The sequence below is a fragment of the Vulpes vulpes genome, chromosome 6 (genome assembly GCF_048418805.1).
Source record: "Vulpes vulpes isolate BD-2025 chromosome 6, VulVul3, whole genome shotgun sequence".
NCBI lineage: Eukaryota > Metazoa > Chordata > Mammalia > Carnivora > Canidae > Vulpes > Vulpes vulpes.
The window spans coordinates 30,675,262-30,702,131 of NC_132785.1; the positions used below are offsets into that span (position 1 = coordinate 30,675,262).

General features: G+C 34.5%; 1 protein-coding gene across 26 annotated transcripts in view; it reads right to left on the reverse strand.

Moving 5' to 3' along the window:
- Positions 1-26,870, reverse strand: part of MYCBP2 (MYC binding protein 2) — a 266,736-nt gene that overhangs the window by 196,748 nt on the left and 43,118 nt on the right. For 24 of the 26 annotated variants that reach the window (XM_072760790.1, XM_072760789.1, XM_072760784.1 and 21 more), the window contains exons 4-12: positions 22,141-22,294; positions 17,440-17,636; positions 10,069-10,311; positions 9,779-9,850; positions 7,920-8,016; positions 3,921-3,994; positions 3,644-3,782; positions 1,532-1,608; positions 454-658 (exon numbers count right to left, since the gene is read on the reverse strand). In XM_072760790.1, coding sequence (XP_072616891.1) covers positions 454-658; positions 1,532-1,608; positions 3,644-3,782; positions 3,921-3,994; positions 7,920-8,016; positions 9,779-9,850; positions 10,069-10,311; positions 17,440-17,636; positions 22,141-22,294 — 1,258 coding nt within the window. Of the gene's footprint in view, positions 1-453; positions 659-1,531; positions 1,609-3,643; positions 3,783-3,920; positions 3,995-7,919; positions 8,017-9,778; positions 9,851-10,068; positions 10,312-17,439; positions 17,637-22,140; positions 22,295-26,870 lie in introns of those variants that run through there. The other 2 variants (XM_072760796.1, XM_072760793.1) reach the window with 2 other exon arrangements.

The window sequence follows — 26,870 nt, forward strand, 5'->3', positions numbered from 1 at the left end:
AACAAAACAGATGAATAGCAGTATATCCATAAAGCATCACAAATTTTTATTCATGAAGATGAACTCTAGAAAGAAATCAGCGCTTACAGTTTTTTAATGTATAATAGAACACCATTAACTGGATATGCCTCAATTTAAAATCCTCTATTAATCTGGCAAGGTTAGTGCTTTATTTTATTTTATTTTATTTATTTATTTATTCATTCATTCATTCATGAGAGACACAGACAGAGAGGCAGAGACACAGGCAGAGGGAGCAGAAGCAGGCTCCATGCAAAGAACCTGATGCCGGACCCAATTCCACAAATCCAGGATCAGGCCCTGAATCAAAGGCAGATGCTCAACCGCTGAGCCACTTAGGCATTCCAGATTAGTGCTACTGAAATTGATATACCTCATGTTAGTAAATTCTACAATATTTTTATTCAATGTCCAGTTGATTAGTCAACTTACTTGACTCTCCATCTTCTCCTTTACTAGCAGATCCTGTAAAGAATATGCTTCCATCTTCTGCAACTAAAAGGGCATGAGAGCCATCGTGTCCAACTGAAAAGTGTACAATCTTTGGAGATTTTGTAATTGGTAGCTCAACCCATTTTCCTGCTGAAGGACCACCTTGCTTGATTCCAAGACTCTGGTACTTGCCAGTATAATATATCTTGTGTGTGTGTATATATATATGTGTGTACATATATATATATATGTATATAAAAAAGAGAGAGAGAGAGAGAGAGAGAATTATAGTGTCTTTTAGAATAGTGCACCAGGTTTCACATGAGAGGAAAAAAAAAAAACTTCATATCTTACTGAAAAACAAAAATAACAAAAAACCAAACTGTTTTTATACTATTCAACTTCTGTGAGATCCACAGGAGAAAAATATACATATTTTTCCTAAAGATCCAGTTCTTAATAGCTTTTTCATATCTATGCAGGATATCTATAATCTTGCATTATAAGTCTCCTGAATAGATATGAATAAATATGCTTCGCAAATATACTTTAATTTCACAATAGTAGAAACATGATAAAATTCTCAACTTTTTTCCCTATGTAAAAAACACTACATACAAATATACCATAACTGTCTAATAATTTTAATTTTCAAAATTCTCTTAATTATCTTATTTTATCCTCACATCCATTAGATAAAAAAGAGGGTTCTATTTCTATAGATTGACCTCTACAATCTGTGACTTAATTATAATTACTTCTACTGCAATAAATATGTGCTCATCAATGAACTCAAAATGTGAGTTCATTCTAACTCAAAAAATTGCTAGGTGCTCCATAAGTAAAATGAGCATTTATAAAAATGCTAACATTTCATAAAGTTTTACAGTCATATGTCACAATTTTCTTTTGTACTATTTCAATATAAAATTTCACCATATTAAAAAATAATTTAAAATCAAAATTTTAAAATACTATGTTTCAAGATATTAACCATGTAAACTAATCAACTGATTATACCAACTGAGTATCTTGTAAAGCACAGTACGTTTATTTTTAATCCCAAAAAGTAATTTACCTTTCCACTTGATGTTTTCATTAGTGCAAACTCTCGTCCTGCACCAAGAACTGCTGACTCTTCATCAAATCCTGTACCTGATAAAGAAAACTAATAAATACTACTATATCGTTAATATGAGTAATATAAATCATAATTTTGCACTATTTTTAGTAATTAAAAAGTCAATTCAATAACCTTTCAAAAATAAGGATAACAATACTTGTTAAATCACTATTTTGCACATCTGAAACTAATATAACATTGTGTGTCAACTATACTTCAATTAAAAGAAAAAACAAAAAATAATAATAAAAATAAAAGAAAATACAAGATGACAAAATGTCATACACCGGACTTTTTAAAACAAATTAACAACAGATACACTACCTTCAAAGAAAAATAGAATTACCAGAAATTTTTTAATTTGTTTCAAACTAGCGCCAAATTAATTTTTTAAACATAAAAAAATGTTAAAACAATGTTAGCAATATTCCTTGAATGAATGAACGAATGAATTTTTATTCATTGAGCATTATTAGGTATCAGGCATTACAGAGTGCCATGAACGTTATCCTATTGGATACTCACAACCATACTGCCTGGTTTACAAATGAAGAAATATGAAGCTTGGTGAAGTTAGTCCAGACACAGATTCACTTAAGCTTGAACAACATCATGCAGATATTAGAATTAAGGTATATCAAATTCTTTATTCCATGTTTTTCTACAGAAGAACATCTCATGTAGCTACTCCAACAATTTGAATACATATTTGTGCACATTAAGACCCTGATGCACATTTTCAAATTGTGAAACTATGAGTAAATAATTATATATGACATATTTTATGACTAATTATACAAACTCCTAATTAGTTTATGGGCTTTTTAAATTTAAAAACTGTAATTTCAACTCCATACTTTTCAATGAAGAATTACAAAAACACTAAATAATTAAATAAAATATGCAAAGTAAATCACTCATGTGAAGTTTATTCAATTTAATGAGATAATAGTCAAAAAAGGTGGATTCATGCAAAGAATCCCACAAGTTAAAAATGGCACCATTAAACCTGGAAGAGCATGACAACCCAAAATTGAGAGCCTCGTGGGAACTAAAGATCCCTTTGTGTCTGTTTTTAAAGATTTTATTTATATTCATGAGAGACACACAGAGAGAGACAGAGACAATAATACAGAGGGAGAAGTAGGCTCTCTATAGAGAGCCTGATGTGGGACTCGATCCCAGAACCCTGGGATCACAACCTGAGCCAAAGGCAGATGCTCAACCACTGAGCCACCCAGGTGCCCAGAACTAAGAATCCTAAGTACTACTATGACACTGTAAGAGCACATATACTAAGACCGAGAAATACTGTATCTCTATTTCTGTATCCAAATGAAAGATTATTAATCAGTTTGTTAGGCCAATTACCATTTTCACAATCTATAAGATCATTCTATGGCTATGTTGAAAATCTGTTCAAATAATGATCAAAGGTTTCAATGAGAGAACTATGTTTATTAATGTAGTAATATTTACAATATAAGTTTTGAAAATTTTAAGTAACTGAATAAAGATAAAACATAAAAATCTATAATTCTTAGTAGATTAAGTTTCTTTTCATTTGCTCTATTCAAAATGAAAATAGAAAATTAATAGTTACTTCCTTAAAATGGTGTTCATATAACACACTATTTAAAGGCTATACTTTCGGGATCCCTGGGTGGCGCAGCGGTTTGGCGCCTGCCTTTGGCCTAGGGCACGATCCTGGAGACCCAGGATTGAATCCCACGTCGGGCTCCCGGTGCATGGAGCCTGCTTCTCCCTCTGCCTATGTCTCTGCCTTTCTCTCTCTCTCTCTCTCTCTCTCTCTCTCTCTCTGTGTGTGTGTGTGTGTGACTATCAAAAATAAATAAAAAAAAAATTAAAAAAAAAAAATAAAGGCTATACTTTCTAGTCACTTACAGATATTAATTCGTAAGTAGCTTTGTGGTAACAGCAAAGTAACTGCCAAAATATTACTGCTCAAAACAAAAAACATACTGCTCAAAAGACAGTATTAGTTTTCAAAAGAATAAAAAATATGAAAATTTATATATGGAAGAAAGGCTTATTTGGCTATCTTACTTATAATATGCAAGTCCTTTTCCAGATCAAATAGTGAGATACCACAGGCATGTAGACATTTTCTGGCCAGTTTAAGTTGTAATTCTTGTTGTAGCACAGGTTCAGTACTTGTGGCAAATATTCTGACAACAAAGCCATCCTAAAAGAAATAAAACATTCAGAGTAATATTTTGTATAAACTTGTCTTTCAAGCCTCTCTATTGTCTAATTAAGGTCAAATAATTCATGAAACAGGGTATTTCGTTTATACTAGCTATTCATGATTCAAAGTACTTACATCTCTTGAAGCAGCTATCTGATTAATATATTCTCCATCAGTGAATAAAATATTTTGACCTTCAGTGTGGCAATCTGTACAAAAAGAGGAAAAACTAATTATATTACAATATAACTAAACAGCTCATAAAATGACTTTATTCCTCTGTTGAAGTCAGAATGAGAGTTCTCCACGCAATAAGGATAAACTTAAACTCAAAGGGATACTGTGCTTTTTAATAAAGAATTACAAATTAGCAGAAACTAAATAATTCAACTACTATTACTTATTACATCTGTGCTTACATTTATAAATCTTCCATAATCAAGGACCTGAAAGCCCACCTAATTTCAAAATGAATTAGTATTGGATGTAGTTTGATAATAAACATGCACCATGGTAAACAAACTATGTTGGTTATAATCATTTCAATACAATCACATGCGATGTAGGCAACACTCTACTCTCAGACATACATCACAGTCATTAGTGTCACAGAAAAATACATATAGACCTAAAAGCTTCTGCATTTGAGGTCTATGGTATCCAACTACAGATATCCCTTGCTTTATTAAACAGAATAGGTTGTACAGTTTTCACTTTGAAGTTTGTTATTCCCAGCATTTTTAGCATTTGATATGCTATACGTTTTTGTGGGTTTGTGTTTTTTTTTGTTTTTAGTAAACTTAATGCCCAACATGGAGCTTGAATTCATGACCCCATTACCAACCATCACATGCTCTACTGGCTGAGCCAGCCAGGTGCCCCATAGCATGCTATACATTTTTAAATGTTCATACGCTTCGTAGAACAAACACATCTAAGCTTATGTATTTCCTTTGTCTGAAAGTGTTCACATATTTTGGCTGGAATAATGTGTTTTGTCAATATTATATGTATCTCTGTGGAACAGTGCATATATACTTTGATCAAAATAATGCACAAGTGCCACTATAACAAGGGATACCAGTATTACGGAAGGACCACTGGGACATGTGTTAGTGATTGCTATTAAATAACATGAAACTACAAGCAAAATCAACATCTAAGTATAAACTATATCTTTTTGGAAAAACAAATGTTCAGCAAGCAAGTTTAAGAGCACACACACTTCTCAAAATAACTGCAGAGAACTAGGATGAATCTCTCCATTAATTACAATACAAAAAAAATTTTATTTCATTTCTATTTGCACCTGAATCAACAAAACATAAAATTCTGGTTTTGGAATGCAGTAATGGAGCCCACCCAAATAAGCTGGATTACTCCATATCTTTGCCCAGGAGCTTCATACTAGCATACTTCCTTATTATAAATACGCAAAACACAGGCAGACCCTTACCAAATAGAGAATTCAGTGATCACAAACTGGAAATAGAAACTGGGAGACAAGGCCCACTGGTAGCCCAAGAGACTTGGTAATCAAAGAGAGGAGAAATCGAAAGAAAGAGTTCCTAGTCCACTGTACAGAATACAAAGAGGCGCAAGAAAGATGCTTCTCAAGCTCTAAGCAGTAAGATTTTAAACTAAAAAGCAAAGAAGAAAAACTCATTATAATTTCAGATAAATGCAGGGGTGAGGAGTGAAGCGGCGCAAGAAGACTGGCAAAAATTCTCATGATCTGAGGTAATCTGTCACCAGACACGGAGAGTAAATGACATAAGGGTACAATATAAAAGATAAGCCAACATATAAAGGCTAAAATGACAATGGGGAAAAAAGTATTCTAATTTCATCAATACTAGGTTGAAAATAACTTATTTATAAGTTAGAATCAAAGACAGGTTGGAACATGAAGCTCAAGGAATTATCAGATTTATGTCAATTTTAAATATGGTATATTCATTAGCATCTATGAACCTGACAATTTACTTCTGCTCTGTCTGTATGTGAAAACTACAGAGTTGCCCCTAGCAATGGGGAAAAAAGTGCTATTGAATAAACTGCAGTGCAGATCAAAGACATGGAAAAATGATGATAGGCTTCTTCAGGCTTGAGGGCAGGTCTTCCTGCTGCATGATTTCAAAAAGATCTTCTCCTTATCCTTTCTTTATCCAGCATGTAGTAAGACAGCATCTTCAGGAAAATATCAAGCAACATCTGCCAGTTAGGAAGACACACAGCACAGGACTGTCCTCCCAATATTTGATTCATTCTTCACCTTGTATATGGTGCGTATTTATGAAACATGAAAGCCACACTTGTACTGTTAAAAGTTGCACTTCATATGTTAAATGATGTAGTGATTTAAACTGAATAAAAACATTAGCAAGTCATTTTTTATCATGTTGGAATAAATAAAACAGCTATAGATAAGCCATTTTCAAATGATCTTCTCAGTCACAATCTTTATTAATTGATCAGGGTTTCTCAAAAGTAAATTCTTTATATTAGTACTCACTTGTTGGGGGAGGAGGCATGTATTTAAGAATTTTTCTTCTGGGATGTTATTCTAAAATAGCATGAACAGAGTGACAGGGATGCTCATTACAGTGTAATTTATATGGTAAAAAATTGGAAGGAACTTCTATTCCAATATATTAATCAATGAAATATATTTTGTAATACGATTTTGTGAAAGACTATTTAATGGTCTAGAAATATATTCAGAATATTAAGTGAAAGGGATAGGTTAAAATGCATTAGGCTGCATATGACCTCTTTTTTTATTACACTGTCCATTCATACACAGGAAAAAGACAAGGTATTTACCAATATGCTAATAGTGTTTATATATGGGAAGTGGGGTGGCAATTAATTTTGATTTTTTTGCTTATAAGATACTTATACAATAAATGTGATTTTAAAAAATATAAGTATGTATGTGTATCTATATCTATATCTACATAAGAGGGTGCATGTAATTATTTTAAAATTAACATCATCACCATCATCACCAGAGACATGTTGGTCAAAGATTTGTGGTGATTTAAAAAAAGAAAAAGAAAAAAAAAAAAAAAACCCTGTAGGTATATCTGAAAACAGATAGTTATTTACAATATGGCTTTAATAAGTTATGTTTTCCAAAGTAGCTTTTTTTGTGTGAAACACATATGAAATGTGGCATTTACCTTAACACAGTGTCATGTACACTAATTTGGATATATTATGTGTATAGCAATGTTCAAATAAATGTTTGATGAAGTTATAAGAATAATTTAAAATTTAACAAGCAGCTTGGGAGCAATTATCCTTCCCAGTGTATTCTTCAGAAATAGTTCTCATTTTCAGATGGTCAAGTGCTTAGAAGTAATATATTGCTGCTTTCCATGAAATTATTGATAGACACATTAAACATTTAAGATTTTAATATTAAGCAAACTCCTTCATTATGCATTAAAGATACATACAAATTGAAGGACCTTACAATGGATAATATATTATACATTTGCCCTGTGTTCCACAAAATTTAAGATCCACTACCCAGAATTTAGACAATGGTTTAAGTGATAAATATGTATGTACAACCTCAAAATTAAAGCAAAATGAATTATGTCCAAAGTGCCTTACCAGAGTATTATTAAAATGTGTAAATGATGGAATTAAAAAAAAATTCCTGATCCATTCTAAAATGTTTCCAAAACTCATTAATATTAAGAGGAAAACCTAAAGTGCACTGTTGTTAAAGTAGTAATAAAAATCAATAGAGGGTTCTTCATATCAAGTTATAGGAAAGCCAGAGTAATACTTTTATTAGGAACAACAAAGTAACCTCAACCCCATTAATTCAGGAGCTGAAACCATCTTGGTGGGGTGAGCATGAGAGATCAGGTTGCAGATGTGCAGTGATTTGAAAACAAATTTTAAAACACTTTATACTATATTGCTCATGTCTGTTTTCCTAACATGCATTAATTTTATATAGACTATAAAATGATTTGTATGTCAAGATTTTTTTCAACCTAATGTAAGCAATCACTATTCCTTGCTAATCACTTTTTATATATCCAAATGGTCTAACATGCATATCTCTTAAAATCACCTGTGGAAAAAAAACAAATGACTAACTGAATAACATACCTGGTAACATTACAGTACCATCCTGTTCCAGTGTTTCAGGGCTTATTCTTATGGCTGTCATGCTGTGGTTATTCACATCTCTATATAATAAAAAACCCTGAAAATAACAAAAAATTTTGCTGTTAAGTGTTAAAATATTTTTTCACTAGCTACTTGGCAGAAAAAGCAGTCACACAGATCTATACAGTTTTTTGAGGTATGGTAGTATGTAAATATTAATGTCTAAAACAGATTAAAGATTAAAAATATAAGAACATGGGTATGCTTTAATAAAAGGAAGAATTGTACACTACTGGGTATTAATTTAACCTATTACATCCTCAGATACATATATTAGATATACCACACAGGGCAATATGGACATTTTGTTCAAATTATTTTATCACTTGCCAAGTAAATAAGAGAAATGACCACTGTTGCTTCAAAAAATACTTTAAGGAAAAATAGCTTTAAGAGTTTGGTTAATATTTAGGAATGAAGAGGGTGGTGGCTTTAGATGGAACGATATGCCATGGAACTATTTCCATGTCCTTATTTCTTACATAAAATACTATACTGGCAAATAAAAATTCAATAAGATGTTTTGAACCAAGTTTTAAGAGACAATCATTAATTAATTTGACATTTAAAATTTAATTTCAAAATCTCCCTAATAGTTGATATAGAATTTATTTTTCATATAACAATTTAATTTTCAAAATATTTTCATTTTTTTTGATTTGATGATGATGAGCAGCTGTGAGCTGAGCAAAACAGGTATGCAGGAATATCTTTATTCTATATCCTTCCACAATGCAGCTTGGACTTTACCTCTCAGGAAGGGATAGTATGGAAATAAACCCTTGTGGCCCTTTGTCTATCCTTCATCTGCTTCTCTCCATGGGAGGTGCAGTAAGGTATCTGACTGCTGACACCCATCTGGCCATATTAGTCAAATGATGAGATCACGCATTAAGAAAGCAACATAGCCTAACTTCTTTCTCTTTTATGATCCTCCATATAGGAATCTATTCACTGGGCAGATCACATACTGTTTCCTGGAAGGTACTGATCCAGACTTATAATGACGGGTCTAGTACAAGAAGCTCTAATTTGGACTCAGATCACAGATACAGTCCCAATTCATATTTGCAAATGGTAATGATGGTTTCTGATTCTTTTTTTTTTTTTTTAATTTTATTTATTTATGATAGTCACACAGAGGGAGAGAGAGGCAGAGACACAGGCAGAGGGAGAAGCAGGCTTCATGCACCAGGAGCCTGACATGGGATTCGATCCTGGGTCTCCAGGATCATGCCCTGGGCCAAAGGCAGGCGCCAAACCGCTGCGCCACCCAGGATCCCTGGTCTCTGATTCTTATCTAGAAAAATACTTTTAAAAAAAAAGATTTTATTTATTTATTCATGAGAGACACACACAGAGAGAGGCAGAGACATAGGCAGAGGAAGAAGCAGGCTCCATATGGGAAGCCCGATGCAGGACTTGATCCGGGGACCACGGGACCACACCCTGAGCCAAAGGCAGACACTCAACTGCTGAGGCACCCAGGTGTCCCTAGAAATACACTTAAATAAGAACTCCAACAGAAGACATTTTTATTCCCATTTTATAGATAAATAATAAGGATCAAATAAGTTAACTCAATTGTCCAAAGTCACTCAGCTAGGAAAGATCAGGGCCAGAACTAAAAGTAAACCTCTTATAAATTCGAAGCCAATGATTTTTATATTACACTGCATCATTGTTATTAGCCATAATATTAAAAAATACACTATATCTGTTTAAACAGAAGTGATATTATTTATCGATCAAACAAGTACAAGCCAGAAAAGTTTGGTTTATTGTGGATATTCTCTTACCTGAGCATATCCTAACCAAGACTTTTTTTCTTTTCTGTTTCGGATGCGAGATGTAGAATTATATATATGGCCCTGCAAAGTAACAAAAAACAGCCCATGAATAGTTTCATAATTAATAATCGATGAAAAACCCCACAAATGGATGATTTTTAATATTTATGCTTCCATCATGATTTTCAAAGAAATATTACATCAAAATTAAATAGTACTCTAAAAATGAAACTGAGAACACACAATTCAGGATGGACATAACTTCTGCTGTAAGTAAGAACTATAAGAAATTACATTACCCTAACTGTTCCACTGTATCCGGAGCCTATTTTGTATAATCCATCCTTGCATAACAGATAAAGAAAAAATCCATCATTCTGAAGTAAACACTGATCATCTTCATCAACGGATATTTCTTTTAATGGCCACTTGTGCATTAAAGCTGCTTTCTTAATGCCATTGCTAAACCAGTCCTGAATTTGAATTTTTCCCACCAACACTGCTTGTACACTTCTCTGTAGTGAATTTAGTATCGTTGGCACCTATTCGAAAGACAAGAAACAAATAAATATGTATTTTTAAATGTCCCAAACACGAAACAGGTGAAATAAAGATATTTCAGTAATACCTGATCATTTATGAGAAAATAAATTGTTCAGAATGATCATGGTTTGACACATCAGTAAAAAGCACTAACTATAGGAATTTACCTATAAGAAGCAGATCTCAAGCAGCCCAAGATAAAAATGTCAAATCCAAAGAATATTAACTTGCACTTTTGGTTCAAAACACTGAAATATGCATCTTTCTCCAAAACATTCAATAACCAGTTCTGCCTACGATTTCAAGTTTTGTGGATGGAAACATACTACACTAGTAAAAAGTATGAACACTGGATATAAATAAAATTATATTGATTAGAATACACACAAGCCAAAATATCTTTTGAATGATTTCATACTTATTAATAATATCCGTTATCACAACAAAGCACAAATTTAAACATGAGAGAACGTTGTGGTGTGCCTTCTACAGATGGAAATAAAATTTCCAATGTTTCTCTTCTACTTTGTTTCTCCATTATGAGTACTGTGCATCAAATTCAGCAATATTCCATGATATGAAAACTCATTTGTGTGTTCATTCACAGCATTAATTTAACCAGTATTTATCAAAGACATGCTATATACCTGGCACTGTAACTGAGTCCTCAACAGTCACCAGCTTGGGAATGTTGTTCCTCATCTTTTGTCTTTCTTTTACCACATTCAATAACATACCCAGCCCTCCAGGGCACCACCAGCCATAGTTCTACAGCTGCACTGTCCAATATGGCAGCCATTAGCCACATGTGACTACTGAGCTCTTGAAATGTGGTTAGTGCTTTAAATACAAAATACAGACTGGATTTTGAAGACTTAGTATAAACACAAGAATACAGACTTTTAATAATAATCTTCTTACATTAACTACATGATAAAAAGATTTTGTGGATATATTGAGTTGAGTGAAATACCTCATTAAAATAGCTAACCACACCTGTTTCTTTTTACCTTTTTAATTTGGCTAATAAAAAACTTTTAATTACATATGTAGACTACATTATATTTCTATTGGGTAGCATTTTGTAGAGGGAAGGGCTTTCACAGTAGTAAGTGACCCACTTTTCACAGATACATTCTCTTCCCCTTCTAGTTCTAAGGCCACTGACTTAACCAAATTATACAATTTCCTACATATAATTTATAACATATACTATATATAATAAAATTATACAGAACATATATGTAGCTGAATACTACAAATGTTCTCCCTAGAAGCAGCTATATTAATCTTAAACTTTTTTACCTAGAATATCCACATTCCTATATATTATGCCAAAGCTTCTACTGTTAATTTTTTTGCTTCGCTTCAGATATTTTCTCTGTTGGTGCCTATAATGAATGATGATGCCCCTCCTTCTGTCCCAAATACTCAAAATTGAGCTATCTGATAATTTCTGGTTAAATTAGTATTCAAAGTTCATTTATTATGACTGTATAATCATGATTCATGAACCAAAAACTGTGTTAACATATTACATTTCTCTCCTTGTGTAATTTTTTTTTTGTTAAGTCAACAATTGCCCTATTTTTGCATTTGCTAAGTTTCCTCTATATCTACCCCTAAGTGTTCCCCATGCTCCCCTCAATAAAGTCAAACACACCATTTCTACTTTTCCCACTTGGCAACACACCTCATGAGACACTGTTCTGGTCTAGACTAAGGAAGAGGCAGGTGCAGAAGTCAAAATTGTTCTCTATCTTGCCTATTCCAAAGCATCTTCATCAACCTTCAAACACGACTGCTGGTTGAGTGAGGAGTAACGAACATCATTTTCTCGCAGAGCTTCTTAGAGCTTCTTCTGTTCTCTATATTCTTTTTATCCAAAGTGTCTTTTACTATTATTATTGATTTGGAGGATTTGTTTTTCATGTTAGCCTAGTGGCACTTGGTCGTACACTTTGTTTTCCTGCTGCAGTATTTTAATTATTTTTGTTATTTTGTTTTAATTATTTTTGTTATTTTGTTATATAACAATTATTTTGTTATTTTTGTTTTTAGTATTTCAAGTTTTTATTTAAATTTTAATTAGTTAACTTATAGAGTAATTTTAGTTTCAGGAGTAGAATTTAGTGATTCATCACAAGTGCCCTCCTTAATGCCCATCACTCATTTAGCCCATCCCCCACAGGGAACTCCCCTCTAGCAAACCTCTGTTCTCTGTAGAGAACAAAATAGAGTCTGTTTTATAGTTTGCCTTTATCTTTTTTCTTTCCTCTATGTTCATCTGTTTTGTTCCACATACCAGCGAAATTATGATTATTTGTGTTTGACAGTCTTATTTCACTTAGCATTATACTCTCCAGATCCATTTATGTTGTTGCAAATAGCAACATTTCATTCTTTTTGATGGCTAAGTAATATTCCACTACACACACACACACACACACCCTATTATCTTCTTTATGCATTCATCCGTTGATGGACATTTGGGCTCTTTCCATAATTTGGTTATTGTTGATAATGCTGCATATAAACATCAGGGGCATGTGCCTTTTTGAATCAGTATTTCTGTATCCTTTGATTAATCGTCTAGGGGTGCAACTGCTGAGTCGTAGGGTAGTTCTATTTTTAACTTTTTGAGAAACTTCCACACTGTTTTCCAAAATGGCTGCACTAGTTTGCATTCCCACCAACAGTGTAAGAGGGTTTCCCTATCTCTGCATCCTCACCAACATCTGTTCTGACAAATGTCAGGCGATATCTTACTGTCGTTTTGATTTGTATTTCCCTGATGATGAGTGACTTGGAGTATATTTTCATGGGTCTGTTAGCAATCTGTATGTCTTCTTTGGAAAAAATGTCTACTTACCTCTTCTGTCATTTCTTTTTTTTTTAAGATTTTATTTATTTATTCATGAGAGACACAAAGAGAGAGGCAGAGACACAGGCAGAGGGAGGAGAAGTAGGCTCCATGCAGCCTAATGTGGGACTCGATCCCAGGACCCCAGGATCATGACTTGAGCCAAAGGCAGGCGTTCAACCACTGAGCCACCAGGTGCCCCTCTTCTGCCATTTCTTAACTGAATTATTTGTTTTTGGGGTACAAACTCATTCTATGAGGCCGGCATTACCTTGATTCCAAAACAAGACAAAGACCTCACTAAAAACAAGAATCAGGCCAATATCCCTGATGAACATGGATGCAAAAAAACAAAACAAAACAAAACCTAAACAAGAGCAAATCGAATCCAACAGCACAACAGAATCATTCATCATGGTCAAGTAGGATTTATTCCTGGGCTGCAAGGGTGGTTTGATATTCACAAATCAATAGGCGTGATACACCACATTAATAAAAGAAAGGATAAGAACTATATGATCTTCTCAATAGATGCAGAAAAAGCATCTGACAAAATACAGCATCAATTTTTGATAAAGACCTTTAACAAAGTAGGGATAGATGGAACATGTCTCAACATCATAAAGGCCATATACGAAAGACTCACAGCTAATACAATCTTTGATGGGAAAAAACAAATTCTTGCTCTGTGGTCAGGAATTAGACAGGGATATCCACTGTCATCATCATTACCTAACATAGTACTGGAAATCCCAACCTCAGCAATCAAACAAAAAGAAATTAAAGGAATCCAAATCGGCCAGAAGTCAAACTTTCACTATTCTCAGGTGATATAATACTCTATGTAGAAAACCTGAAAGACTCCACCAAAAAATTGCTAAAACTGATACATGAATTCAGTCAAGCCATAGAATACAAAATCAATGTACAGAAACCTGTTGCATTTTTATACAGCAATAATGAAGCAACAGAAAAAGAAATCAAGGAATTGTCCAATTTATAATTGTACCAAAAACCGTTAAGATACCTAGAAATAAATCTAACCAAAGAGGTAAAAGATCTTCACTACAAAAACTACAGAACAGATGAAAGAAACTGAAGAGGACACAAAGAAATGGAAAAACATTCCATGCTCATGGAGTAGAACAAATATCGTTAAAATGTCTATATTGACCAAAGTGATCTACACATTTAATCCAATCCCTATCAAAATACCCGCTAGAATTTTTCACAGAACTAGAACAATCCTAAAATTTGTATGGAACCTCAAAAGACCCCAAATAGTCAAAGCAATCTTGAAAAAGAAAAGCAATGCTAGAGGCATCACAATTCCAGACTTCAAGCTATATTACAAAGCTGTAATCATCAAAACAGTACTGGCACAAAACAGACACACAGATCATCAATTAAAGAGAACAGAAAACCAGAAATGGACCCTCAACTATATGGTCGACTAATGTTTGACAAAACAGGAAAGATTATCCAGTGGAGGAAAGACAGTCTATTCAACAAATGGTGTTGGGAAAACCGGACAGCCATATGCAGAAAAATGAAACTGGACCACTTTCTTACATCATACATAAAAAATAAATTCAAAGTAGATGAAAGATCTAAATGTGAGACGGAAAACCATCAAAATTCTAGAGGAGAATGCAGGCAACAACCACTTCGACATCGGCTGTAGCAACTTCTTACTAGACACATCTCTGGAGGCAAGGGAAACAAAAGCAAAAATGAACTACTGGGATTTCATCAAGATAAAAAGCTTCTGTACAGGGAAGGAAACAATCAACAAAACTAAAAAGCACCCGTCAGAATGGGAGAAGGTATTTGCAAATGATATATGTGATAAAGGGTTAGTATCCAAAAATCTATAAATAATTTACCAAACTCAACACCCAAAAAACAAATTATCTGATTGTACACTTATTCTTAAGAGTAAGCTACTAAAAAACTGGTAGGAAACTTGGCATGAGTAGACAGGATTTGACAGATCACCTGATTTGAGCTCACCTCAAAAACGATCACACTAAGTAAGATTGGGAGTTTCATTGGAGGACTCCTTCCTCACCTCCATCCCTCCACCAAATGTCTGCATTTGTGGATCTTTTCTCACTCTTTCTCCAAAGTAGAATCTGCCAGTCTTTTTCCTAAAAGCTATAATAAGTCTATGGCCAGTGTTCTGGAAACAGGATTAAGAAACTTCATCATCAATACAAAGATTTTCATTTAATCTCCATTTTCGCCTAGCTCCTATTTCCACTCTCAACTGTAGTTAGTTTCCCTGGCCTCTCTAGTTCAGTTTCTTCAGGCAGCAAACCTCTCTCTCTGGGGGTATGAGAAAACAACAGCTGCTTGGCTACGAAGGGCAAAAGAACAGCTCTGGGGTTCTCTACCTTCTGTTATATAGATTTCTAATGAATTTTTAGCTCCTGCCCTCACCACCACTTTCCAGGTACCTATTACTACTAATTCCAAATCCCATCTGGAATTTTAGGTGAAATCAATGTACTTTCTATGGGAATTAGCCTCTTAAGACAATTTAAGCTTTCTCCAATTTCTATTTTTTCAAAAATATGTTCCATTCTTAAAAATCTAAACTTAAAAAAATTCCTTTATTATAACCTTTGTGGAGACTAGGAAGGAAGCAGAAATTAACATGTTTCTTCAACATAACTCTATTTCTCTCATGCTTTCTAAAAATGTACTAAAGTGTTTTTTTTTTTTTTGTACTAAAGTTTTAAGACAACCCAGTACTACAATAAGAAGTCTCAGGTTTCCTCCTTTTCTCTCCTTTTGATTTTCTCTCACCAACACCGTGGCAGGACCTAGAGAATTTATTCTGATAAACTAGACTTCCTTATTCTGAGGATTCTATGTCATTTACCAATTTTGGAAAACCTTACATATTATTTCAAGTACTGCTCTACACAAATGCATTATTGCCTTGTGAAACTCAAATTAAGTTGATACACCAGGCTTTCTCATTCTCCATTCACATTTCTTATATTGCCTTTCATATCTTCTTTGTCTCTCCGTGTTGCATTCTGAATAATTTCTTCCTTTTTATATCCAATGGTTAACTCACCTTTAAAATTTCAGATTGTAATTATTTTATTTCCAGTTCAATTTGGTTCATTTCCTGACCCATCTGATTTGTTTTTATATTCTTATTCCTTAATTATACTTGTGATACTTGTATTAATTTACCATATTAAATATATATGCGTTTTATATCTATTTCAAATAATTTCAATATATACAGACTAGGCAGGACTGATTCTGTTATATTTGTTTCTACTAACTCTGAATGATGGTGCTTTTTTTTTTCTATGCGCTTTTTGTTTGTGAACTCAGATGTGTTTTGTCTGTGGGAAGCCTTTGAAACCTGGAGTTCATTCCTACAAAAAGGATTTTGGTCTTCTTCAACAAGATACCTTATTGTACTATCATCCCTGCCCTATTTTAAACTCTCAGCTTAAGCTTTTTGCAACAAGACAGGTAATATGCATTTGAATCTCAAAGAATTTGCAATGTTAGAGTTATATGTTCTTAGGAAAGATTTTTCTTCCTCCACCCATAGCCTGGTGAAGATAGTTCTGTAAAATGAAGTGAGTAGATGGAATGAAACCAAATCATGAAGAATACTAAGCCACGTTAAGATAGTAGGCTTTAATATGGTGTTGTTGAGGCTGGAGACAGGGATGCAGGGACAGGGCACGTCTATAGAGAACCTCAACCGCTGTTGATTCAGGGGATCTGGAGTTGTACAAGGCCTAATGTTTAAGCATAATATTACAGTCAGACAGATATGCATGCAAGTCCTGTCTATTAGCTGAAAGCTCTCAATATTAAGACTATACTAAACTTTTTTCAGTCTTCAGTAGTCCACTCCTCTTAATTCCATGCCTTAGTACATGGATACCAAGAACATTCTCCCTCCACATCCCCAACACAAACACCTCCTCTCTGGACTGGCAATTCAGCTCATCATTTAGATTGTACCTTAATATACCCTGAGATGAATCTATACAGAAAAAAAAAGATACAAGAGTTTCTGCCAAATTTCATTTTACTACTTTATACACTGTAGATTATTTATACATCAACCTTGGATATATCAAATCACTATTAATTAGTGAGATAAAGCAGAGGATTCCTACTGACATAAATTAAGGTGAGATTCAAACTTGGCATCTTAGAACCATCTAAGCAGCTCTAAGTGAAATACCTGTATTGGAAAAAAAAAAAAAAAAAGAAATACCTGTATTGTTTGGCAAGCATGGCTGCCATTGTTGGTTAGGATAGCAGAGATGGCCTGAAGTGTCCTTCCTGTTTCTCCCCAAGAAGCCACCAAACTAAAGAGGCAAGCACAGGAAAGTGCTGTCAAAGACTGTCCTGTGCTGTCATTCATTCCAGTACTTCGAACAGTGATTTCCAAAAGGAGCTGGAAGAGAGACTCTGTAAATAAAATAGAACTCAATTATATTCGACATACAGAACATCAATGTGTCTACTGATTTATTTTTACCTTGCTTCGTTAAAAAAAATATTTAAGACACCTAGGACACTTACTTTTGCACGACTTCCTTTCTAGTTACCCCTTTCCTCCCAAAGTTAGAATATTTATATAAAAAGGATCTCAGAGAACATTTAATTCAACCCCTTATTTTTGTAAATATAAAAATAGAATCTATCCCAGATTGTTTAAAAGAAATTTGTCTTGATCAATTCACACATTCAAGAAATATCCTCTCAAATAACAGACTACTCACTGCACTTATTTTACCTTTTTTTTTAAAATTTATTTATTTATGATAGTCAGAGAGAGAGAGAGAAAGAGAGAGAGAGAGGCAGAGACACAGGCAGAGGGAGAAGCAGGCTCCAGGCACCGGGAGCCCGATATGGGACTCGATCCCGGGTCTCCAGGATCGTGCCCTGGGCCAAAGGCAGGCGCCAAACTGCTGCGCCACCCAGGGATCCCCTATTTTACCTTTTATGTTAAAGATTTTATTGTTTATTCATGACAGAGAGAGAGGCAGAGACATAGGCAGAGGGAGAAGCAGGCTCCCTCCGAGAAGCCTAATGTGGCACTTGATCCCCAGACCCTGGGATCATGACCCGAGCCGAAGGCAGATGCTCAACCACTGAGCCACCCACCCAGGCATCCCTATTTTACCTTTTAGAGTGGGAAGAATACAAGCTTCTTAAAATGTTAGTATCAAGAAAATTATATATTTGCAAAACAAGAGAATACATAAAACACATGCTATCATTTGTTTTAAAGCTGCTTTATTGCTAACATAACAACAGTTCACATTTATAATTTATAAAGAGAGTATATAATTCATTTTATTCTGTAGAAAGACCTCCAAGTCAGTAGGACAGATACTCTCCCCCTTCAACGGACAATGAAATTGAGACGGAGATAAAGAGATTTTCCCGACATGATAAAGCCATTTAGTGGCAAAGATGGTAAAGTAACCCCTGAATGTTCTATGGCCACCAGAAATTTCCACACAAAATTCCCGGAACAACTTTGTTCAAGACTGAATCAACAGACTTCTGGGTATTTCTTCTGCAGAACAGAAAGGGAATTTGAAAATCCTTACAAGTGATCACTCCAGACAGAAAGAGAAAGAAAGAAAATCAGAAAAAAAAACTGCAAAATTGAGAAAGATAAAGAAAAGGAGAGGGAAAAAGAAAACAAGAGAAAGAATTTGTGAACTGCAACTCTCTGGAAATTAAAAGACCTTGTGGGGTTTGTTTGTTACCTCACAGAAGCCTAGCCTTCCTGTGCTCTTCTTCATTTCCTGTATCTCTCACACCAGTGAAGCCCTGTCAAGTTCTCTTCCTAACACCTCTGCATGCTCTAGCAGGTCCTGACTGTCTTCACAATCCGTGCTATCACCCACCACCTTGGACTCAGACTACAACAGTGTTCATAAACTAGCTTCTAGTTTCTCTGTTAACAGAGAACAGTGACTCTCTGTTCACTTTTGCCCCTTTATAGCCAAAGAGAATTTTTTAAACCCAAAATCTGTTTTTTTATTTAAAATCCACTCATCCCTTTGTTTGTTCCTTCTTCCTTCATTCCGTTCTCCCTCCCTCCTTCACGTCACGTGCCTGTGCATCCCACTCTCTCTCCTTCCCTTCACCTTTCCCTCCAACTTTCCTTCTTTCCCGTCATCCTTTCATCTGTCCCAACTCCGTCTGTCCATCCTACCTTCCATCATTATCCTTCTGGCCCTTCATCTTTAATTAGTCAGCAAATATTTACTGAATTCTTCCTGAACATGAGAAACTATTCTGGGTTGTGATAGTACTCTGGCAAACAAGGCAGAATGCCTGTCATCAAAAAAGTTAGATTTAAGGGGAATGGAACACTTTAAGCGCTATAAAATAAAGAACTTTTTTTAAAGCATCAGGAAATAGCGAATGACTTTCCATTTCTCCTAGAACAATAGCCATGAGGCTCCTGTAACACAGCCTATGAAGCTTCACATGATCCCGTCCCTGCCTCCCTCCTCACTCATGGCAAAGTCCTCCCTCCCTGACTCTCCATATTCCAGCCAGCCAATCTCTGTTCAGTCGTTCTCCTTCCTGTATCAGACACTTATTGCATGCTGCCCTTTCTGCCTAGAAATTCAGCAAACTCCTTCGTACTCATTCTTCAAATCTCCAGGGTCACATCTTCAAGGAAGCCTGTTACAGACTCCCAGAACTCCCTCTACTTTCCCCCATACTATTTATGCATATCTGTAATCACACATGTCCAACTATCTGATGCTAAGTCCCATAATAACAGCAACAATGTCTGTAGTGACCACCCCTGAATTTTACACTTTTAGCCCAGAACATAGGAGATACTATTACATTTAAGTGAAGACTTAAAAACATATATTCCAACCTTAAAAGAACAGAAAAATGGATGTAAGAAAAGTGATTTTTTTTTAACTAAACAATTTCTAAATCAAAATCCATTTGCTAAGAAAAGGAGCTTCGTGTATCCAGAAATACATATACACCTGTATTTTCCCTACCCGACAGTAATACATATATACCTATATTTTTATGAATAAAACCAAATTTTTTCATGAAAAAAACCTGAAGTATATTAATGTGATTACGCTACTAAATTAAAGGAAAAAAGAGGCAGATTTCAACAGAAATTTAGTTTGAAAGAACCAAATTACATCTTTGAGCTAATTTAACAAAATTAGAAATATAAAATGATGGTAACTCCCTCAATAGAAAAATAAGTCAAAGCAGTGAAGAGATAAGAAATAGACACTAAAAGATAAAAGATAGATCAAAGAGGTATAGCATCATCTGAAACTGTTAACAAGGAAAAAAAAAAACCCAGACATATTAATCAGGTAAAAGTTTTAATAAATAAAGATGTTTAAGCTAAAGCACACATAATTTCAAAACCAGTATTAAGAACAAGATCTATTTTGAAAAGAGTAAAGGAAAGGGAGTATTTAATATAGACTGGATACAAAACAAGCTGTATAACAACTGATAAAAGACAATCGTATGCCAGAAGATCTAAGAAAAAGAAATGCTTAAGCACGTTATTCAAAGTAACAAGTAAGATATACAGGTTTTAGTGGATATTTTAAATATTTCAATTATTTGTTAATTGACAAACCAGAGCTAGAAACAGCAAAATATTCTCAAATAAAACCAATCAAATAAATAAAAGCTTTAGTAAGATGCTGTAATGCCAAATAAAGTGTCACAATAGTAATATGATTTTTGCTGTTACCAAAAGGAGAGTCAACAAGGTGCCTGCTTCTTACCATATGACAGCTTTTATTTAGTACTAGTATTTAATAACATGGGGCGGGGGAGGGTATTGGTTTTTTAAAAATATTTAGCTTGTTTTCCTGGCAAGCACTCCCCCACTAAACCAAACAACAAAAAAATCAAACACAAAAACTAATCACCATGTGATCCGTCCCCCCTAAAAAAACCACCACCAAAACAAGACCAATATGAGGTTCTCACATGTGGGTCTAATAAACACCAAACAGCCAACTAGAAAAAAAAGATCAAACTCTAGTCCACACCAGCAGTGTGGTCCCCAGGCAAGCCGCAGTAGCACATCACCCAGAAACCTTTCTAAATGCAAATTCGTGGGCCCCATGCTGAATCTACTGAATCAGAAAATTCACAGATAGGGCCCACATGACTCTAATATGAACTAATGCTTGAGATTTAGAAAAATCTAGACTCTCAAGGCCCATGGTTAGCGTCAGAGAAAAACAATTAGCCAATTGTTTTCAAATTTTTGCCCCCATCTCTATTTCTATTGTTTAAGAGCTCCTAACTTGCTTATATAGGATTATATATTGAACCTCTATCAGTAACACGAAAGGTGTGCATTCATAAAATCCAAATACACTTTACAAAAAAGCAAGCATTTTTACTTATTGGAAGTTGCCACTAATCCAAAAGGCATTATCTACAATAAAAATGGATTTTTATTTATAATGAATACAAAAGAAATGCCCTCTGTTGGGAAACTAGATGTGCTGTTTGGGTTGGTAGCATTTGTTTCCTCTCTTTCCACTTTTTTAACTACCCAGAATAACACATAAAGTTAGAGAAATTCAAAGTTTGCTATTTTGGCCTAAGCTTTAATTAGAACAATTTAAGTTAATGGTAACTATAGGGTTTAGGATTACTTCTGGGTTCCAAGGACTTATGTTTTGCTTTTTTCCCCATCATGACAATAATCAAGAAATGTCTGTGCATGAACTAGAGAAGTCTTAAACTGTAACTTTAGTAGAACATAGGAAAATACCTGAAAATTTATATCCCTGCTGTTTCAGTATCATACTTAAAACAAAAACAAAAACAAAAAACAAAAACAAATGCATTACAGGCTGCTGCATATGCTTCATAGGAGAAGCTATTTAAATTTATAGATTTCATTCAATGCCCCCTGAGCACTTACCTAGGACCTCGGGTGGCTCTGACTGGAGGCCTTCTGGCTGCTGACCCTGAAGTACATTAAGCAGGGCCTGGAGACTCCTGAGGCACAAGGATGGATGAGAAAATCGTGTCTCCTTGATCAATTCAAAAACTTCACAAAGTCCAACCTCAATGATCTGTTTAAGATGAAAAAAAATTTATATATATATATGTATATATACATATATACACACACACACACATCTTCTAACAGGTAAGCTAATAATACTTTCCAGGCAACTGAACCAGTACAGCTTATTTCCACAGCAAATGATTAATGCTGCCATATTTAAAAAGAAAAAAAAAAAAACACATAAAAAAAAATAACACAACCACCTACATGTTTAATTTCAATATTCAGTAAACTATCTAGTTATATGGAAGGTTAAAAAATAATGGCACTACTTTAAAAGTAGCTATAACATAAGGAAGCCATAACAAAATAAGATGAAAATTCTAAGACTGCACTAGATACCAGGTTACACTCACTCAGAAAAAAAAAAAATTCATTTGGCCATACTCAAGTACAAATCAGCATTATTTCATTAAAAGTCATGATAACTCACACAGAAAAAAAAGTCAACATAACTCATTCAATGAAGAGATTTATTTTTTTTAAGATTTTATTTATTTATTCATGAGAGACAAAGGAGAGAGGCAGAGACATAGGTAGAGGGAGAGGCAGGCTCCCTGCAAGGAGCCCAATGTGGGACACACACACACACACACACACACACACACACACACACACGGACGGACTTGATCCCAGGATCCTGAGCCAAAGGCAGACGTTGAGACCACTCAGCCACCCAGGCACCCCAATGAATATATTTAAAAAGCTTTTCATCTTAGCCCTTCCTATAAGGGCACAATCACAATAACATTATTATTTACTGATGGTGTTCCCTCATCTTCTAGGGTTTATCACGAAAAGAATTAAAAACTGCCTAGTTAAAAGATCACTGCTATTTTTACTTTAATTATCTTATCATTTCTCATCAGGACCAGGGAAAAATCTAACTAAGGATCTAGTAAAAGAGAAATCTGGGGATCCCTGGGTGGCGCAGCGGTTCGGCGCCTGCCTTTGGCCCAGGGCGCGATCCTGGAGACCCGGGATCGAATCCCACATCGGGCTCCCGGTGCATGGAGCCTGCTTCTCCCTCTGCCTGTGTCTCTGCCTCTCTCTCTCACTGTGTGCCTATCATAAATAAATTAAAAAAAAATAATAAAGCTAAAAAAAAAAAAAAAAAAAAAAAAAAGAGAAATCTGCAGCTAAAGATTGACAGAGGAATGTGATGACCTGGTAGTGGGAGATACCTTGAGAGGATTGACAGAACAACAGACAATGAAATTACATTTCTCAGTCAGTGCCAATATTTTGAGAAACAGATGTACAAGATCTTCTCAGAAGGTGTTAAATTATGTGGAGAAGCAACAGAAAAACTTAAAATAAGACTAATTAGTAGAAATGCATCAAAGCATTAATTCTACTGGACATAACAGCAAAAGAATATTCTCTAGGCTGAGATTTGTGCGTTAATTCATGTATTACATAAATATTTCGTAAGCATTTATTTTGGGCAACTCACTACAGGATATAATGAAAATACACATTACACTAACCCGTCTTCTAAGAATTTAGACTTTAACAGATATCCTTATACATGACTCTTACCCAGTGGAAACTTCTATCATAGCATTTATTATATTACAGTGTAGCTGACTATTTTTTTCTTTTTTCTAACTGTGGTCTCCTTATAGACAAGGAGCATGTCTGAACTAGCTTGATATTGCCTTTAGCTAGCCCAGTGCCTGACACAATAGGCATATAATAAATTTGTTTAATTGCTCTCTCAGTTGTGTGCTAAAAACCACTGCAACCCAGATATATATTTTCCAGACAACAGTCAAATCAGCTGCAAGCAAGTCAGTTGCAGTTTTGATAATCATTTGCAAGGTTTCTAAAGAATACAGATATGACTGAGAAGTCAAAAAAAACTAGCAGGACTGTCTATAGAGAAGTTATCCAAAATCCTAGCAGACTTAATTATAGCTAAGATTACAGAAGTTGCTTGTATAAAGTTTCAACTGATTAAATGCATTAAGCAGTGAAAATTTTCCAGGTGATATAGTTTCTTTTCCTGGAATAGATTAAAAAATAAAAACGTGCTATTCAAGATTTCTATCTGCTTATGTACTTACATGAAATGAATCTGAACTCAAGGATCTATTAAACACAAAATGTGGGGCTGTATTCTCAGGTCAATGGGAGTCTACAACTATATCCTTTCAGTCTTCAAGAATGCTTACTCTACTGCTACCAGTCATGACTTTTCAAAATCCAAAGGAGATATTATTCACAGATAACATTTTTAGCTAGGGCTTATTTATACAAAATTCCTGCAGTAACAGAGAAAATCTTGAATCTTACCACAAAGAGTAAGGCTACTTCTGAACAAGTTCCTGAATTGTCTCTCTGATAAGTTTAGAGTGTAATACCAACTGTATGACAATAGGCAACTCAGATACACTGCTTAGGAATAGAACACTGGCTGGTTTTGGTGAGATATACCCATAAAATGTTAGTCAAATGATAAGAGAAACTGTCTAGGTTAACCACTGTAGATTCTCTCATCTGTACCTTATACTTCACAAAAATTTTTTTAATATGGGGGAAAACTACTTTGTTTCCAGAATAATGGTATGTTTTCAATATACAACAAAATAAAAATCAACTTCAAGTTTTCCACCATATCTACCTTTGAATTATTGAACTGAGAAATAAAAGATGTTGTGATGATTTTTCCCCTGAGGTTTGGCTGAGGTTATTTTACCATACATATCAACTTTGAAATTGAACTTACACATCGAGGCCTTAAAGTCACTGAGAACATACTATACTTTCCACTCACTCAATATTAGAAAGGAAGAGTATAAGGAGATAAAAATATAGTAGAGCAAATACAATCTGATTTCATTTGTGCAGAAATAATATACTTTTAATGTGTATATATAAAAATGCTTATAGTGGGTATATTTTGGTTAACAGGATTTTAAAAAGGATTTCTATTTTTTAATTTCTATTTCTTCTTTGTAAAAAGTGTTCTGTACTTTTCAAATATCTGCCTTTATGGTCAGCAAAATAAATATAACTTTCAAATAGAGTGGTCAATTATAATAACAACACACTAAGCTTCAATACTTTCAATGATAAACCATAACTAACCACCTACCACACAGTATTCCACTTTTCTTCAATAAGTAGTCTTTTCTAAATGTACTAATTTTTTCCTTTACAGTTGCTTTTTTTTTTAAGATGTTATTTATTTATTCATGACAGACACAGAGACAGAGAAAGGCAGAGACACAGGCAGAGGGAGAAAGCAGGCTCCATGCAGGGAGCCCGACGTGGGACTCGATCCCGGGTCTCCAGGATCACACACCAGGCTGAAGGCAGCGCTAAACCACTGAGCCACCGGGACGCCCCTACAGTTGCTTTTAACCATTAAATCCTGAAGGCTATTCTATTTGAAGGACACAAACTCAAATAACTATCTGATATGGCCAGTCCAATGTCATTGCTGGGAAAAAGTGAGATAAAAACATGCTCAGCCAAAGAAAAATGACACAATGACCCTTTCAAGGTTTTATTTTTGCTCTCCTCAAATCATATTATTTCCAAAAGTGACTATATTATTACACTAACATGTATGAACATGAGAGTTTAGTTACATTTCGATGTAATAATAAGCTCTTTGCCATTAGAAATTGTATCTTGTTCTATTAAAAAGTCCCAGAGGGAGGGGGTAGGGGATGAGCAAAAATAGATGAAGAGGATTATAACTTGCAGATATAAAATAAATAATTCCTGGAGATACAAAGTACTGCATAGAGAATATTATCAATAATATCGTAATGATGTTGCGTGACAACATGTAGTGACTACACTTATGGTGAACATTTCAAAATGTACAGAATTACCTGTATGTTGCATACCTGAAACCAGTAATAACATTATATGTCAACTATACGTTAAAAACTGCTTTAAAAGTCCTAGAATCCATTCTAATACTTCCAAAATACACTGAAAAAACTCAAGAGGAAACCAAAAGTAGATTTATATGTATTACCACAGAGGGAAAATTCTTTCAGAATTTTTTATATAAAGGAAATATTTGGTAGAGATGATATTTACAAATAAAAATATTGAGGGGAACAAAAGGAAGGGTGGAGGAAGTGTAGCAGCAGAGGAGGAAGAAGAGAAGGGCAAAAAGAAGAGAAAGAATTCTCCTTCTTAAAAAGTCTGGGTGTGAAATGTCTAAGTTCCTATCCTCTAACATACAAATTTATCTATGACTACTAGCAACTTCTTCCCTTTCTCTTGACACCCAAAAGTGTCCTTACAACTTTTCAAAGCCCCATTCTATCTCTAACAGAATTTTGTTTCACTTTCTTCCCCCACACAGTGATAGCTCCCAAATCTCTATTTTTAGCTGGGACCTTTCTTTGGAACTTCAGCCCTATATAGTGTACATGGGATACCTCACAGGACCTCAAACTCAGTATGGCCAGAACTAAACTTCATCATCATTCCAGCAAAGCACTGTTTCTCCTCCAGTTCTCCCTCCTGCGGTAAATGGCATTGTCACTCAGAAACTTTAGAAATATGCTTAGATTCCACCTTCTCTTTCAGCCTTCATCTTCAACTAATTA